General features: G+C 54.7%; 1 protein-coding gene across 6 annotated transcripts; it reads left to right on the forward strand.

Moving 5' to 3' along the window:
* The first annotated feature begins 77 nt into the window (after window positions 1–77).
* FBXW5 (F-box and WD repeat domain containing 5) lies at window positions 78–13551 on the forward strand. 6 transcript variants are annotated; one of them, XM_075054728.1, is made up of 10 exons: window positions 82–306; window positions 417–630; window positions 3293–3450; window positions 4087–4261; window positions 5163–5311; window positions 6680–6780; window positions 6868–7166; window positions 10025–10172; window positions 10793–11005; window positions 11518–13551. In XM_075054728.1, exons 2-10 carry the CDS (start codon window positions 438–440, stop codon window positions 11762–11764), a joined length of 1683 nt encoding a protein of 560 aa, XP_074910829.1. In that variant the 5' UTR covers window positions 82–306; window positions 417–437; the 3' UTR covers window positions 11765–13551. The 6 variants fall into 6 exon arrangements, 5 of the variants coding, with proteins under 5 accessions (XP_074910829.1, XP_074910825.1, XP_074910826.1 ...); XR_012654058.1 differs by lacking the exon at window positions 11518–13551 and adding an exon at window positions 10336–10510 and having other exon boundaries at window positions 78–306; window positions 6680–7166; window positions 10793–10925; XM_075054724.1 differs by having other exon boundaries at window positions 84–306; window positions 6680–7166.
* Window positions 13552–14832: the final 1281 nt, after the last annotated feature.

Below are 14832 nucleotides of genomic sequence, written 5' to 3' on the forward strand. Positions count from 1 at the left end.
TCGGACGGGGCGGGGTCTGATCAGGCCGGGCGGGGCGGGGCGGGGCGGGGCAGAGTTGCCGCCGTAGGTCGCTCGTGAGCGAGCGTGCCGCGCTCGGCTAGCTGCTCCTAGCGCGCCGTGGGGAGCTCTGGGCTCGAGCTCCCCGACCTGCGGCAGATAAGCGGCGCGGTGATTGGAGGGGGGGCGCCAACCACCGAGAGGGGCGCCCAGAGTGGCCCGTGAAAGCCGGAGCGGAAGTGCGGGGTGGGGAGGCCGGAAGCGCTGCGCGGGGGAGGCGGGGGCAGCGGAGCCGCCGGAGCTGCCGAGGTGCCGTGAGGGGGCGGCCCGGGGCGGCGGGCGTGGGCCCTCCGGGGCTGCCGGTGCGGGGCTGCGGGCGGCCGGGCCTCACCCCTCCCCCCCGCCCCGTTTGCTTCCAGGCGCGGCGGCAGAATGACACGATGGATGCGGGCGGCGGCCCCCTCCTCCCCGACAGCGTCCTCTACGAGATCTTCCTCTACCTGGACCACGTAGACGTACTCTCGGCGGGGCTGGTGTGCCGGCAGTGGCACGCCGTGGCCCGGGACGAGTTCCTCTGGAAGGAGCTCTTCTACCGCTACTATCGCATCTCCCGGGAGGTGCCCCGGCACCCAGGTGCGCTGGCGTGAAGGGAAGGAAGGGGCTGGCGTGGCTGCCCGCGGGGCTGGCTGCCTGCCTTCCCCGAACCTGCCGAGCAGGCAGGGCAGCCGGGCCGGGCGAGGGGGCTGCTCGGCCCCGGGGCCTCCGGCGGCCCTGGGGGGGGGCCTTTCCCCGGGTGGCGGCTCCCGAAGCATCCCTGCTGTGAGCCTAGAAGGGAGAAATCATCTCCCCCTCTGCTGCTCAACCCTCCGTTCTCTGGCGTCAAAGGTGATGGAGCCACTAAACCGTATCACGTTAGTGGTCTGCAGGCTTCGGTGGTGACGTGCACGTGAAGGGCTCTGGAACGGCCCAAACCCTTCAGAAAGGGGCATCGGGTAGTTGAAAATGCTTCAACTTTCCCTTCCTTTTGCAGAAAGGTGGTTTCTGAGCTCTCTCTAGGCAGGTGCTCTCTGGTAGCTACTGCACAGCTTGTCTGGGCACTGCTGCTGCTGAGGGAGATCCTGAGGAGACGCAGTGAGTCACTGTGTGCTGCTACATCACAGCCCAGTTGGATTCCAAGGTAATCGCTGCTGGCTTTTCCTGATCAGGACCTCACAGCAAGCCTCCGCTTCAGGCTCTGTCCCTTTCTCATCTGGACTAGGAAGAGCTGCAAGTACACATTAGCTGATCAGACTATTTCCATAAGACGTAGGCAGCAGCTGCAGCTTGGCTGTGGAGGGAGAACGCGTGTGCCTGCTGTGTGGAGAGGGAGGTGGGTGTACGGCCATTTAATTGTACAGTGGGTAAATGCTAAGGCAGTTGCTGACCCACTTTGCGAGGGCAGGTCGGACTTGATCTTGGCCTCGACTCGCAGTAGGAAGATGACCCATTAACAGTCAGCATCAACTGAGCCTGGCGGGGCCTTCCCTGGGCAGAGCTGTCGGCAGTCTTGGTGGCGGCAGTCTACAGTCACGGGTCTGTTCTCTGGTGAGTATCAGGTGCTGGAAGCGGTTTGGTGCAGTCTGGAAGGGTAACTTAATGCTGTTGCACCAGCTGAGACAGGCCTTGGAGACCTGCTGACAGGAGCCCTTGCTGCCAAGGTGGGTCTCTCTTGGAGACTGAAAAGCCTGTTCCTAGCCTGCTGCAGAGGTCCGGGACGGCTGTGTTCCATCTGCCGCCCCAAGGATGTGCACGGGGCTCCCAGTGTGGCCACGGCGGAGGGAATTGGCTTCTTGACCTTGAGTTGCTGTTGCTACAGAAGGATGGGAAGAAATGCTGAGGACCAAGCAGCAGGAGCCCATCTCCCTGCAGTGGGGAACACCAGTGCAGAAGGGCTCTGAGAAGAGATGAGATGTGGATGGGATGACTCGGGCTGTGTGATTTCACTTGCGGAGACCCTGGAGCTCTGTGGGGTTGAGGACATTATCTTTACCCGAGGTTCTTTGACCAGGCTCGTTCACTTCCGGCCTCCTGGAGCTAGTTAGTAAGCTGCCAGCCCTGTTCTTTAGCACTAATTGGGATTGAGCAGTTGGTGTAACTCAGTAATGTATTCAGGCACCTCCCAGGCTGCACTTCTGGAGCTGTGAGGCAGCGGGGGCAGGGGGTGGCTGGCAGGCCCAGGAAGGGGCTGAAGCAGGAGTTTGGGGAAATACCCTGCCAGCCTGCCTGCCCTGGGCAGCTCTGCAGTTTGGAGAATGGTATCCAGTGGGTCTTGTAAGAGGAAATGTTGGAGTTGCTTGGTCATATGGATCTGTTCAGATTGCTTCCCAGCCAGACGGGCCAGGACTAAGCTTCAGAGGGGGATGAAGTGCATAGCTTGGTGAGAAATGGTGGGATGTCCTGGCAGCAAGCTGCTCCCTGCCTGCAGCTGCCTCCTGGGCTGCAGTGAGTTTCAAAAAAACCTTTAGTCCTGTTCAGTGTAAATAGGGAAATTGGCCCTTATCCATATACATGTCTAATCCTCTTTGCTTCCTTGGGATTTGCTGCAGCAAGAAGTCTGTAGGCTGTCTTACCAGGTGCTTCATTAAAAAACCTCTTTATTTGTCTCTTTGCTGGCCATCACTGTGACTTCTGCGAGTGTGCTCCAGGCCCTTGTACTGCAGGGCTCCTCTTCTGTCCTGGCACACTGCATCCAGCCCCAATTCTCTCTTGTTTTCTCTAGTCTCTTATCTCATGGAGATGTTTTTTCCTGGTCTCAAACCCTTTCTGGAACCTTCTTAATTCTGTGTTAGACAAGATAAAGATAATCAGAGTGGAGCCCGCTACCCTGAGGAGCAGCTTCCCTCTCATCACATGATAGATTTGTTTGTGTTGTGCTGGAGCACGTCTGCAGTTCTGACGGCTGTTTTGTCCTGAGCAAGGTTTTTGTTAGATAGCTGACAGCTATGCCCTGGATGTTTCTTGCAGTGGCTGTACGGGTTTAGGAAGTAGTGGTATGGTGCGGAGTTGTGTGTTTACTAGAAGAAAAGATTTTTTTGGGTGGGGGTTGGGAGTGGGGAAGCTACTCAGAAAAATGTTAAGCCCTGCTAACTCAGCTGAACCCGTAGGTATGGTGGCCCCAGCAGAGCTCCTGGCTTGTCTAGCACGCGTCAAGACTGTGCTTTATTAAAGACTGATTCTGTGGCTGCTGTGTTTAGCTCAGGTCTGTTGCTTCCCTCCACTTATGTTCCTGTCCCATGTCCCTGCTTGTGTGTTACAGCTGCTGTCTCCTGGTATGACGAGTTCCAGAGGCTCTACGACACCATCCCTTGCGTGGAAGTGCAGGCTCTGAAGGAGCACAATGACCAGGTTTTGCACCTCAGCTTCTCCCACTCTGGCTGTTTGTTTGCATCATGCTCCAAAGACTGTACCGTCAAGGTAAAGTGGCAGCTTCCCCTGCACAACCCTTCCAGCTTTGATTTAGTAGGACTTAGCTGGGAGAGCAGCCTGTAGGAAGTCTGTGGAGAGGAGAGGTTTGACCAGGTGTCCCTGGACTTAGGCTGGTTCCTGCAGATGCTGAGTTCTTAAAGCCACAGAACTAATGACTCTTGCAAACGTAGCCTTGAGGGCTGAGGATTCCAGCTCCAGCCTGTGTGAAGGTGGCCAAGGTGCCTGCCTGGCTCTCGCTGCTTTCTAGGTGCACATCAGTCCCCTGTTGTGCCATGGGTCTAACAAAGAGTGTGGAGATCCAGTGCAGAAGATGTCTTGCATGAGTGATTGTCTTGTGAGAAATATCTCTAAATATGCTGAAGAATCCAGCTGTGACAGTGCCATTCACTGCCTGAACACCTTCTCCACTGGCTGATGGAGAAGTAGTCCTGCATTTAGCCACTCTCCAAGGCTGTTGGCCATTTTCTGTCAGGGGAGTTGACAGGGAAATCGGGACCGGGAGGCAGTTAAATAGGGTCTTTGATATTTTTTTTTTCTTGTCCTGGTGAGTGCTGGCAAAACAGATGAAGTGGAACCTCTCAGGCTTCTCAGAAGTTTCCTGACTGTTTGTCTGTCTGTCTGTAGATCTGGAGCAATGAGTTGGATATCTCCCTGCAGCACAGCTCCAACATGAGGCCGTACAACTGGAGCTATACACAGTTCTCCCAGTTCAACTCTGATGACTCCCTCCTTCTGGTGTCAGGTGTCTTTGTGGGACCTCACAACTCCTCGTCAGGAGAGATTGCTGTAATCAGCATGGGTAAATGCTGCCCTTGCCTTCATTGGGGCTTACTGGGAGATGTGAAATAGTGGGTGCTGGGGTTCCCTTCCTCTTCAGGTGTGCAGTGGCCTTGACGTATGCTTTTCCTGCCTTCCACCATCTGTGCAAAGGGGTCCCAATCACAGTTTCATAGGGTAAACCTTCCAGATGATAGCCTTAACTCTGCTCAGGTCACCACATCATCACCTAAAGGCAGTGTGGCATATATTTATTCTCACTTAACTTCTGTTTGAAGTGACAGTCTGGACAAGGCAAGAAGTTATCCACATTACCTGTTATGTTGAAGCCACCATTTCTGACTCAAGTGGTGCTGGTCCCACACTGGGGTCTCACGTGGCTTTCTGAAGTGCATTCATCTGGGCCTGCTTCACCTCTTCTGATGCAGTTCTGTGAAACTTGCTAACCCTAACTGCGTTGTCTCTCACTGTCTCTGTACTACAGTCCCACTGTGCCATAAATCAAGGAGTGCTGCTAAAAGCACAGCTATCTTGCTCATAAAGGCCCTGAGCCCCAGGGACGGGAGTGAAGAAGTTCTGTACATGTTTGACTTGTTCTTGTCCTTGGGGTATCTGCTTTGGGAGAAAGGCTGTGAGGATAGATTGTTCTCTGGTCTGGCTCCATCTGGCTGCCCTTTTATTTTGGTTTCCCTTGTGCGTGCTCTCCCCACACATCTCTGTAGAAGAGAGAAGTAACCTATCTTCAGAGTCGTGTCTGGAACTGGATGGTGGTTGGGCAGTGTCTGGTCAGTTTGTGGTGGAGGTGCTGCATCAGTGCCTCTCCTGTGGAGACTTTGAGCCACTTCCTATGTCTTCTGCCATGGTTTCTCCAGGGCCCTTGCTGGGAGCCATCACCTCACGCTCATGTTTCCCCTCCCTTCCAGAGAACTTCACGCTGCTTTCCAGGGTGAGGAATAAGCCCTATGATGTGTTTGGCTGCTGGCTGAATGAAACCAACTTGATATCTGGCAATCTGCATCGGATTGGGCGTATAACCTCCTGTTCTGTGCTGTGGCTGAACAACGCTTTCCAGGTGAGATGCCTTTGTTCCAGCTCCACAGGCAGTGCAGCTTCCTGCTGGCTCCTGGGGGAGGAAAAGCTGTGGAGGAGGTGCAACCAGGGAAGAATGGCCCAGTCCTCCTGTACTCCCTGTTTGTCTTCTCTGACTTGCCCTCAGGATCTTGAGCTTGAGGCAACCCTTGTGTGAGGTTTCTCCATGCTCGGTATTGTGGTACCCATTGCAATATTCTAACTCTGCCCTCAGATTCCATTAACTCTTGCCCCATTAATTAGGATGAGGACTTGAGTGCAGTGCCCTAGAGCATGCGTTGCTCAACAGGAGAGTGGCTGAACCACAACAGGGTTGTTGAGGTCCTTGATAGTATGCAGCTGGGCCTGGGACGGCTGTAGTCTGGCATGTATCTGAGCAGTGGCTGTTCTCCCACTTGGCAGCTCAGTGCGTTGTTCCTGGGAGCTGGAGCTAGCTGAGAGGCTGAGCTCAGCCCTGCCTGTCCTTGCTGACATACCTGTGGGCCAGTTGATGTCTCTGATGCTGTGACAAGATCTGGAGATCACTGTGTGCTGGCCTTAGACTGCTTGTTTGCTGCTTGTTCATTCTCTGGCACTTGTGCTGCTCAGACATGTTCCTCTTCCATGTTTTGCCTCTGTCTCAATGTCACAGCTGCACATCCTGGCGTTTTGTGTTTTTTAACATGAATGATTGCTGGCCCTGGGTGGAATCCTCTGGTAGCAGAGATCCTTCCCATAACCACATCTCTGTGCTGCACTGACACTACAGTGTTAACTCTTCTATCTCTGAGAGGTGAGGAAGGACCTTGCCCACTTTGACAGAGGGTGTTGAAGTGCAGCCACAGACTGCCAGAGCAGTTAGGCGGAAAGAGACCTGCTGCTTGTGTCTGGGAGCAGATAACCAGGCTGGTCCTGCTGAGGGGTATAGGCAAAGTCCAAGAGCATGGAGGTCCTCTGCCTCTTCTGCTTGTAGGCCAGTGGGTTGGCACTTCACGCTGCACCTATGTTTATCGCACAGGCCTGTTCCTGAAATTCTTGTAAAGCGCTGAGCAGCACCAGCTAATGACCTCGGGCAGAGGGGTGGCAGCAAAGCTTCCTGGCCTCTATGTTCCCAACTCTGTTGTCATCAGCCTGCAGGAGCTTTTTGTCTTGGTGTGCCTACCTCTAAGATAGGAAGGAGTGCAACAAAGCTGGCCAGCCTCTTGAGCCATTTCTTGTGGTCAGTGCTCCATATAGCAGTGCAAAGAGAGGTTGGTGTGTGCCTGGTGTCCACTGTGCAGGCTCAAGGTCTGGGCAGGCAGCTCTTAGTTTGAGCTGTAGGAGTGACCCTCCAGTGAGGTGGTTCCTGCTTACTTCTCCCTTCTGCTTACAGGGCATAGAGTCTGAGAATGTGAATGTAGTGAAGAGACTGTTCAAAATCCAGAACCTGAATGCCAGCACTATCCGGACTGTGATGGTGGCTGACTGCAGCCGGTATGATTCCCCAGACCTGCTCCTGGACTATGAGGAGCAGCTAGCTGCTTCCTCCACATCCACCTGCCCAGTCTTTGATCTTGGCAGTGACAGTGAGGAAGAGGAGGCCAAGCCGAAGCAGATGCCGGAGCCAGCATTACAGGAATTTCCGGATGACGGGGGTGTGACAGCAGAGGATGGGCTGCAGCAGTTCTTTGATGATATCATGGAGGGCCGTGTGAGGCCTGCCATGACCGAGACAGAGTTGGAGACAAAGGTGGCTGAGCTGTTTGTACGCAACAGAACTAAACCGCCTGAGCTGAACCTGCTCTCCACGGACAGCAACAGCAAGACAAAATACTTAATCTTCACCACAGGATGCCTCACCTACTCCCCACACCAGATAGGTAAGGCTGTGGTCTGAGCCCAGGGCATGCCAGCCTCCCTGGGGGTGTGGGCTGCAGCTCGCTCTGAATTTGAATCTGGAAAAGACCTGTTTTATTTGCTGCCTGTTTGTGGTGAGTGAGTTGCAGTTTTGCTCAGTCTGCTGGATTCTTGATATGTGAGGCTTTTGAGATGCCTCCGGTCACTGAAAGGGGTTCGACACCACAAGCACTTGCCTGAGGGTTGTTTTGTTGCTACCAGGCTTGACACGTGGCCAAACAAGAAAGTCATGGGAAGGGATGAGCAGAAGATCAAAAAGGAGCTCCTGACTTAAGGACATCAGCCATGAGTTGCGCACTAGCGGGTGGTTGGGAAGGGCGGTGATTGCCCTGATAGGAGTGTGTGGAAGGCCCTCAGCCCTGTTGTCTTGTGGGGATGGAGAGGGCATCAGGGCAAGACTAGTTTGAGCAGCTTGAAGTTCACATGTGTGTTGCTTGCACAGTGCCCCTCAACTCTGGGAGACAGAGCCCTGCCTGCCTCTGTGCTTGCCTGCCTGATCCAGGTGATCACCCTGCATCACGTGGCCTTTCAGTCTTGGCAAGACACTTGGGCACTCCTGGTTTGGTACTGAAGAGCCTTCATGGTGGGTTATTAGCTGCCCCAAGGGGTGTTTCCATGGCAAGCTGATGCCAGGCAGCTTGCTGGGCACTCAGCCTCCTTGCTCAGTGGGGTACAAGGGACTGTGGTTGCAGCACAAGCCAGGCAATGGCGCTGCTGGTGACCTTTTTCTGGGTTAGGACTTCCCTTGCTCATCTGGGGCTCTCTTGTTGAGGCACTGGGACTAGCAGAGTCTGAATTTATAAGAAGCTAGTGCAGTGATGAGTAGAAGCAGGTAGACTAGCTGCTTTGCCAAAAGCCCCTGAAAGTAGTAAAGTTCAGTGGAAAGGACCAGACAGATAAGTAGAAATGTGGGGAGGGAAGGAGAGCTGCTTCCAGGCAAGAATACTCTTCTGTAAAGCCAGACAGTTTCAGTTCCTTTTGCTGCTTGCACAATTACAGCCTTGCTTTCCTGCTGCAGGCTCTTCTAACCTTCCTGTTACTTGGTCCTGCACCAGTACAGCCCAGTAAGGCAGGGAAAGGCAGTTTCCAAAGCTGTAGGCAACTTGGAGAAGAGTCACTTGATCTTTGCCCACCTAAACTAGGAATGCGACCTGGACTGAGCATAGCTCTGCTCTGTGCTCCTGTCCATGGCTGGGTCCGCAGACTGATGTGGTGGACCTTGACCTGCCTCTGGACAAGTGGCGGGTGGTCTGCCCTGACTCAGCCCTGTAAGCAGTGCTGCATCTTGATCCGCTGGATCAAGCAAGCACTGCCTTGCAGGCTGGGGCCTGCAGCACGCGACGGCAAAGCGTGGTGCAAAGGCAGCGCCTGCCTTTGGACTCCACCGACTTCCAGTGCAGCATCCCAGGGCTGTGGGTTTTGGTGCCTTTGAACTCCAGTGACTAGCTGACTGGTGGCCAGTGCCTGTGGCACAGACTGGCTGTTCAGAGGGACGAACCCCGGCTCAGCTCCTCTTCCAGCCATGAGTCACTGCAAAATGTTAGGTTTGCCCATTGGTTTGTGTGTCAAACCAGCCTTTGTACATCTGCTGTCTGCCCCCAAGGAACTGGTACTTGAAAGAGCTCGCTGTTGTGCTCATCTCTCACCAGGCTGCTGGTGGGAGACATGCTCCCAGCTGCTGGGCATCGGTGCTGTCTTGCCTGATCTGCGGCATGCAAGCACTTCTCCTGCAGGAGTTTCCTTTGAGCTTCTCTCTCCCTTGTGCTGGTGGCAGGCTTGAGTCATGGGCAAAGCTGCCTGTTCTGCTGGCTTGTGCGTGTGGGGGCCACGTAGCTGAGTTTGGAACTGGGAGTGTAGTGCTGCGGAAATGAGGATGAAGATGCTGGTGAGCAGTGCCAGTTGAGTGGAAGAGCAAAGGTCCTGTCCTGAAGTCCTGGGCTGTCCAGGTTCAGATTCAGTGATGTGAAGGGCCTCAGACTTGAGGTGCAGTGTGGTGTCACCCTGACGTTGTTGGTCTGCGGAAGGGGACTAAAATGAAGGGTATTCGGCCATGATTACCTTAGAGGGGTGATGGGATGGGCCATCTTCCAGCTACTCTTGGACCTGCTGAGGATTAAGCCCATGTGTGCCCAAGAGCTGCTGAGGCTCACAGGAGTCCTCCAGGAAGCTGTTGTAGATGGTTTGTGTTTGGGACCTCTGCCTAGAGCTGGAAGGGGACAGGGCTTGACCCATAGCATGTGTCTCATTTACTCAGGAAGTTCAAAAGCACTTGAGCCCAGTTTGGGTTTAAACCCCAGTTCTTGGAGCTTTCTGGGGATGACCCCCACCTGCGCTTGACAGCATTGGGGGAAACACACTGGCTGCAGCAGGGATCTGCTGGGCCTTCTCCAGGCTGGATATTGAAGGAAGTGGGCCCAGCCCAAGAATTTGTTTAGGAGAAAAACATTTCTGCAGCCAGAGTGTCTCCCAGACCAGCGCAGCTTCCCTGTGCTTCAGAGCACACTGCGAGCTGGGCTTAGAGCGAGGTGTGGCTGTACTGGCTGGGTTGGCAGCTGTGCGCTGGGTATCTCCCTGGCTGGGATTGAATGTACCAGTGTGTCACTTTTGGGCAGTGTCCTGGCCAAAAGCACCACTTGTGAGAGCTTGAAGGAGCCTGGCAAGGACAGCAGCCCTGTCCTGGTCCTCGACTGTAAGCAGCCCGGTTCTTCTTTCTTAGCAGTGCTAAGGGAAGCCCCTTCTTGAAGCCTGGGGACTTCCACCAGCCTTGCTGTCTGCTGGCAGCAGCCTGCAGAACCACCTGATTCTGCTTTCTGTCCCCAAGGGATTAAAAGGATCCTGCCCCATCAGATGACAACTGCTGGGCCGGTGCTTGGTGAGGAGAGGCGCTCAGATGAGTTCTTTGACTCACTGGATCATGTCATCGACATCCATGGGCACATCATTGGCATGGGCCTCTCCCCTGACCACAGGTGAGTGTGGTGGATTGGCAGTGCTGACTTCAGACACTGCAGGGGGTGGGCGACAGCTGCTTTGGGGCTTTGTGGGGTGAACAGGAGAAGAAATGACTGTAGTGAATGGAGCAGGGTGCCTGCGCAGGCCGCTCTGCTTGTTCATGTCCCATTTATGTCCTAGTGCTGATGGCATGTGTTACCACCTGAGCATCTCCCCAGATCTTGGCAGGAATGCTTTCTTCCCTCTGCGCTGCTGAGCCCAGTTCAGGATAGGGTCAGGCAAGGAGCCTTGTAAGAGTGAAGGAGCTGCCCACACCAATGTGTCTTGTTCCCGAGGCAGATCAATACACCTTAAGGTTGGTTTTAATGGGATTAAAGAGGCTTGACCTAGCCCCTAGGGCCTACCTTCCCAATTGTGGTGGCCCTTCCCTTTCCAAACGTGGCAAGAAGTGTTTCAGCAATGTGTTCCCATGTTTCAGCCTGCATTTTAGTGAGCTGAGCTGCAGGCTTGCTAAGGACCGGAGAAACTGCTCAGTCCCTGCCCCACTTGACTGCACTGCACATTTACAGCTAGGGGCTTGGTGAGCTTCATTGCATGCAGTGAGGTGCAGGGTAACCCCTCTGCTCCCCTCCCCAAGGTACCTGTATGTGAACAGCCGTGCCTGGCCTCGGGACTGTGTCATCTCTGACCCAATGCAGCCACCACCCATCGCCGAGGAGATCGATCTGCATGTGTTTGACCTGAAGACAATGAAGGAGGTGAAAAGAGCCCTCCGTGCACATCGGGCCTACACACCCAATGAGGAGTGCTTCTTCATCTTCCTGGATGTCAGCAGGGACTTCGTAGCAAGGTCTGTGGTGATGGGGCCAGGCAGGATTCTGACCCTGCGTCTGGGAGGGCCTCGGGGCCAGCACTGCAGGCCAGCTTGTGCAAGCAGGGCTGGTCCATGTGCTGGAAACTCCTGTGTGTTGTGAGCAGAGCAGGAAATGGGAGATTTGTAAAGAGCAGAAGGACTGAATCAGAGGGTGCTGTTAAAGGCTGTCTGCCCTGGTCCTGTTGTGAAATCAGTGAGGAAAGGGGAAATTCTGGGCTGTGGCATGTTTGGCAGCGGGTGGCAAATGCCCTCCCTGGGGGCTGCAGGCAGCAGGTGCTGTGGACTGAGTTGAAGGGGCTCTTCAAACAGCCCTGGGTTCCCAGAAGGAGCTGGCCTGTCCCTGCTGACAGAGCTGCAGATGGAGGCTGGGGCCTTTGGCCAGGCTGGGGCACTTTCTGCCTCCATCTGCGTGGAAGGAAGGGGATTGGGAGTGACAAGTTATCGGGGCTGCTGGGGTGACATCCTGACCGGTGCCTTGTCCACTGCAGTGGGGCAGAGGATCGCCATGGCTACATCTGGGACCGGCACTATAACATCTGTCTGGCAAAACTGCAGCACGACAACGTGGTCAACTCAGTGGCGTTCAGCCCAGTGGAGCAGGAGCTGCTCCTCACAGCCAGCGATGACACCACCATCAAGGTGTGGCGTTCCCCTCGCACGGTGCGCATCCAGCAGGCCAGGAAGCCGAGGCCCAGGAAACTGCTCTTCTCCTGGCTCATGAACCAGAGAAGCTGAACTCAGGTACACCTGCTCCTGCAGCTTCCTCACTGCAGCCACCTCCTCTGGAGCTTGCAGAGCTTTGAGCCCTGCACAACAGAGATGAGCTCTGGGCACATGAATCCCATCCGCCGAGTCAGGAGGGATCCCGGTAGTGGGAATTGCTTCCTCCTCGGAGCATCTGCTTCAAAGATGGAACGTAAGAGCTGAGGGCCAGTTCCTGAGCCTGTCGGGCAGCAGCCCAAGCTGGTCACTGCAGGGTAGGCTCCCCACAGCTTCTCACGAACGCTGCTGCTTGGTCACAGCTCTCTCTGGGTGAGCTTTTGTCTCCGAGAACAGGCTGAGGCATGTCTCCAGCATTTGTACTGTGTGAGCCTGGGACATGGCTGACCTCACTGAGAGCTACCGGCTGCAGAGCACTTGGCAGAAGCCATGGTACAGTGCTGTACTGCCTTACTGCAGGACACTTTTAATATAGTAGTTTTATTAATGTTTGTTTGTCCCAAACATCCATGGGCAACTCATCTAGCTGTTGGGTAATGCTGAATGCCTCTTCCCACATGGCATCCTGGCCCCGGAGGGCAGCAGGGACTGGAGGGCAGTGAGAAGGCAGTGGGGGAGGCAGGGCTGGGGGGGGGTTGGCTGGCATCTCGTGTGGCCCCTGGGGATGCAGCCAGTGCCCTGTTGATGCCTTCTGTTAGCGACTACGTGTTGATGTCACCAGTTTCCAAACTTGAGAGTGGGGAGGGCTGGTGGTAACATGGTGCTGGCTTTGCCTCTGTCTTCCTCAGCTAAGTAGCACTTAAATAAGCTATGGCATCAGTAATGTATTTATTCTAGGGGATCTGCTGTCCCTTCCCAAGGGGGCAGCCATGAAGATGGCTGGTGGTTCTCATGGTCACCTCCTGCCCATGCTAATCAAGTTGTGGCACTTTAGGTTCTCTCGGTATGTTTTCCATGAGTAGGTGAAGGCACCCATGGGTGGCTGCAGGTATTCACCCATGGAGGAGCACAACCCACCTGCCTGAAGTGACAGTTTCAATAAGCTTCCTTCCTCCTGGGCTGACTTACTTGCCATGGGTTTGGTGATTAGCTCCCCCTGGGGACCCCTCTGACAGTGGAGCTGACACTTGAAGCAATTACAAGCTTGATGGTGTTTGCTCTGTATCTGTCCCTCAAGCTTTTCTCCCTGCAGCAGGTACCCAAATGTAAGAGTCTAAAATGAAGCCCCTAATCTTGACTTGGCCTAGATGGCTGGAGCTGGCAGTGACCCCAGGAGCTGCAGTCACTCCTGGAAGCTGGGCTCTGGGCTGCATCCAGAAAAGAGCTGTGTCCCAGCCAGGGGCCGGAGGAGGCATTTTGGGACTCCCCTGGGAGCACTGGTGGCAATTGTCTCTGCCACTCACTGCCTTGGGTTGCAGATAGACTTAATGGAGGCAGCAGCTACTGTCTTGATATGCACTGATGGCTTTAACAGCTTCTGTTGCCCTTGGCAGAAGGGTTTGTACCCTCATTCTGCTGTGCCCCAGCAGGTGCCCATGGCTTTATCCAAAACCCTGTACTCAGGTTTTCTGTCATCATAGGACTTCCAGAAACAAGGGAGTCCGTGTGTGTGTGCACACAGGATCCACATCCAGCGCTCTGTCCAGTCACACAGCAAAGGAACAGCCTCTACCCTCCTCCCCTGAGATTGTGAAATCTCTTCTCCCTGGGCTCGGTGTAGTAGTGAGCAAGGCACTGAGGGTTTATGTTTGTACCAAGTTCTGCTCTTCACTATGCCATTGAATAAATATTCTGCTAAAGCATCTCTGCAATGTGAGTTTGTTTTTTTCTGAGTGCTGTTCTACTGAAGCAGAACTGAGGCCAGAAATGTCATGGTGCTGTGCCTACAGCTGCTGGAGCACTGCAGAAGTAGCTGACCAAGTTGTAGTTACCTGCCCTGGGCTGTGGAGTGCAGGCAGAAAGCTGTGAAACAACAGGAAAAGAGGAGAGAGGCAGAGAATTGCTCAAATCTTCTTTGTTCTCATGGAGGAGGACAGGACAGCCCTGGGGCAGGGGAGCAGCAGGTCATAGCAGCCTTGGCAAAGTGCTTCTCTGCCAAGACCAAGTACTGCAGGCTCCAGGATGGGCCAGGGCCTAGAGCATCTGGCTTCTCTGTGTCTCTCCTTGATTTCTAGATTTTTCAAGCACTAACAGACACTGACTAGGTAAGTGGAAAGCAAGCATTGTGGCCAGTCCTGTCCTGGTGGTAGGAATTCCTGTGCTGCAGCAGCATCACCAGCTGCAATGCTGATGTCTCCTTATAGCCTTTTGCTATCTTGGTCCATTGTGCAGCAGCTGTATGGAGGTGGATCTGGCTGCTCCTTGGAGGGGACAGACCCCCTTGAGTACCCCTCATATTTGTCTCCTCTACAGCCATGCAGGTAGAGGCAGCTGTGCTGCTGTTCCCCAGCATGGGCCGAGTCCCTTGGCTGGTGCTACAGCTATGGAGGGGCAGGACAGGGCCTCCTGCGGGGACAGGAGGAGCAGCACAGGCACTTGGCTCCCAAAAACAACTAAGAACCACCAGCCTGTCCTAGAGGAGCTCAGCAGCTGCTTTATTATCCAGTACCCAGGAACATGAGTGTAATGTGTTGGCTTTGCCTTTCCAGTTGTTCTGCAGGTCCTCTCTGCTGCTGTTGGTAAAGCTGGCCCAGCACCACTGTGCCTGCTCTGAAGAGCTCTGCGGCCCCTGGCATGTGTGAAGCTCCAGCAGCCAGGCTGGGGTCAGGTCACTCCTTCCCTGCCTGATCTGGCACCCCTTGTTTGGAAGCTGCAGTGGTGGTGCTGAGCAGACACACACCCCCCCCCCAAAGGGCTGCAGCATTACTGCAGGGAGGCAGCAGCTGGGGAAAGCTCCCAGCACAGAAATAACCCCCACAACCCCCGAGGTGATCCTGCCCTGCTCCTCTTCCATCCCGTGCAGTGCTGGTGCCCCAGCAGCCCATACATTGGACAACACTGATGCTCTTCAAACAGCTTTTATTAGTGGTTTTTGACCATACTACATTGTCAAGGAAAAAAAAAAATTACTTCATAGTACCAGG

This window comes from Buteo buteo, chromosome 23 (assembly GCF_964188355.1).
Source record: "Buteo buteo chromosome 23, bButBut1.hap1.1, whole genome shotgun sequence".
NCBI classification, from domain to species: Eukaryota; Metazoa; Chordata; class Aves; order Accipitriformes; family Accipitridae; genus Buteo; species Buteo buteo.

Excerpts from the sequence above, each read along its gene's own strand:
- FBXW5 (XM_075054724.1), top strand. The coding sequence starts at position 438 with ATGGATGCGGGCGGCGGCCCCCTCCTCCCCGACAGCGTCCTCTACGAG. Across the intron at positions 631-3,292 it reads GGAGGTGCCCCGGCACCCAG|CTGCTGTCTCCTGGTATGAC; the intron begins GTGCGCTGGCGT and ends TGTGTGTTACAG. Across the intron at positions 3,451-4,086 it reads CCAAAGACTGTACCGTCAAG|ATCTGGAGCAATGAGTTGGA; the intron begins GTAAAGTGGCAG and ends GTCTGTCTGTAG.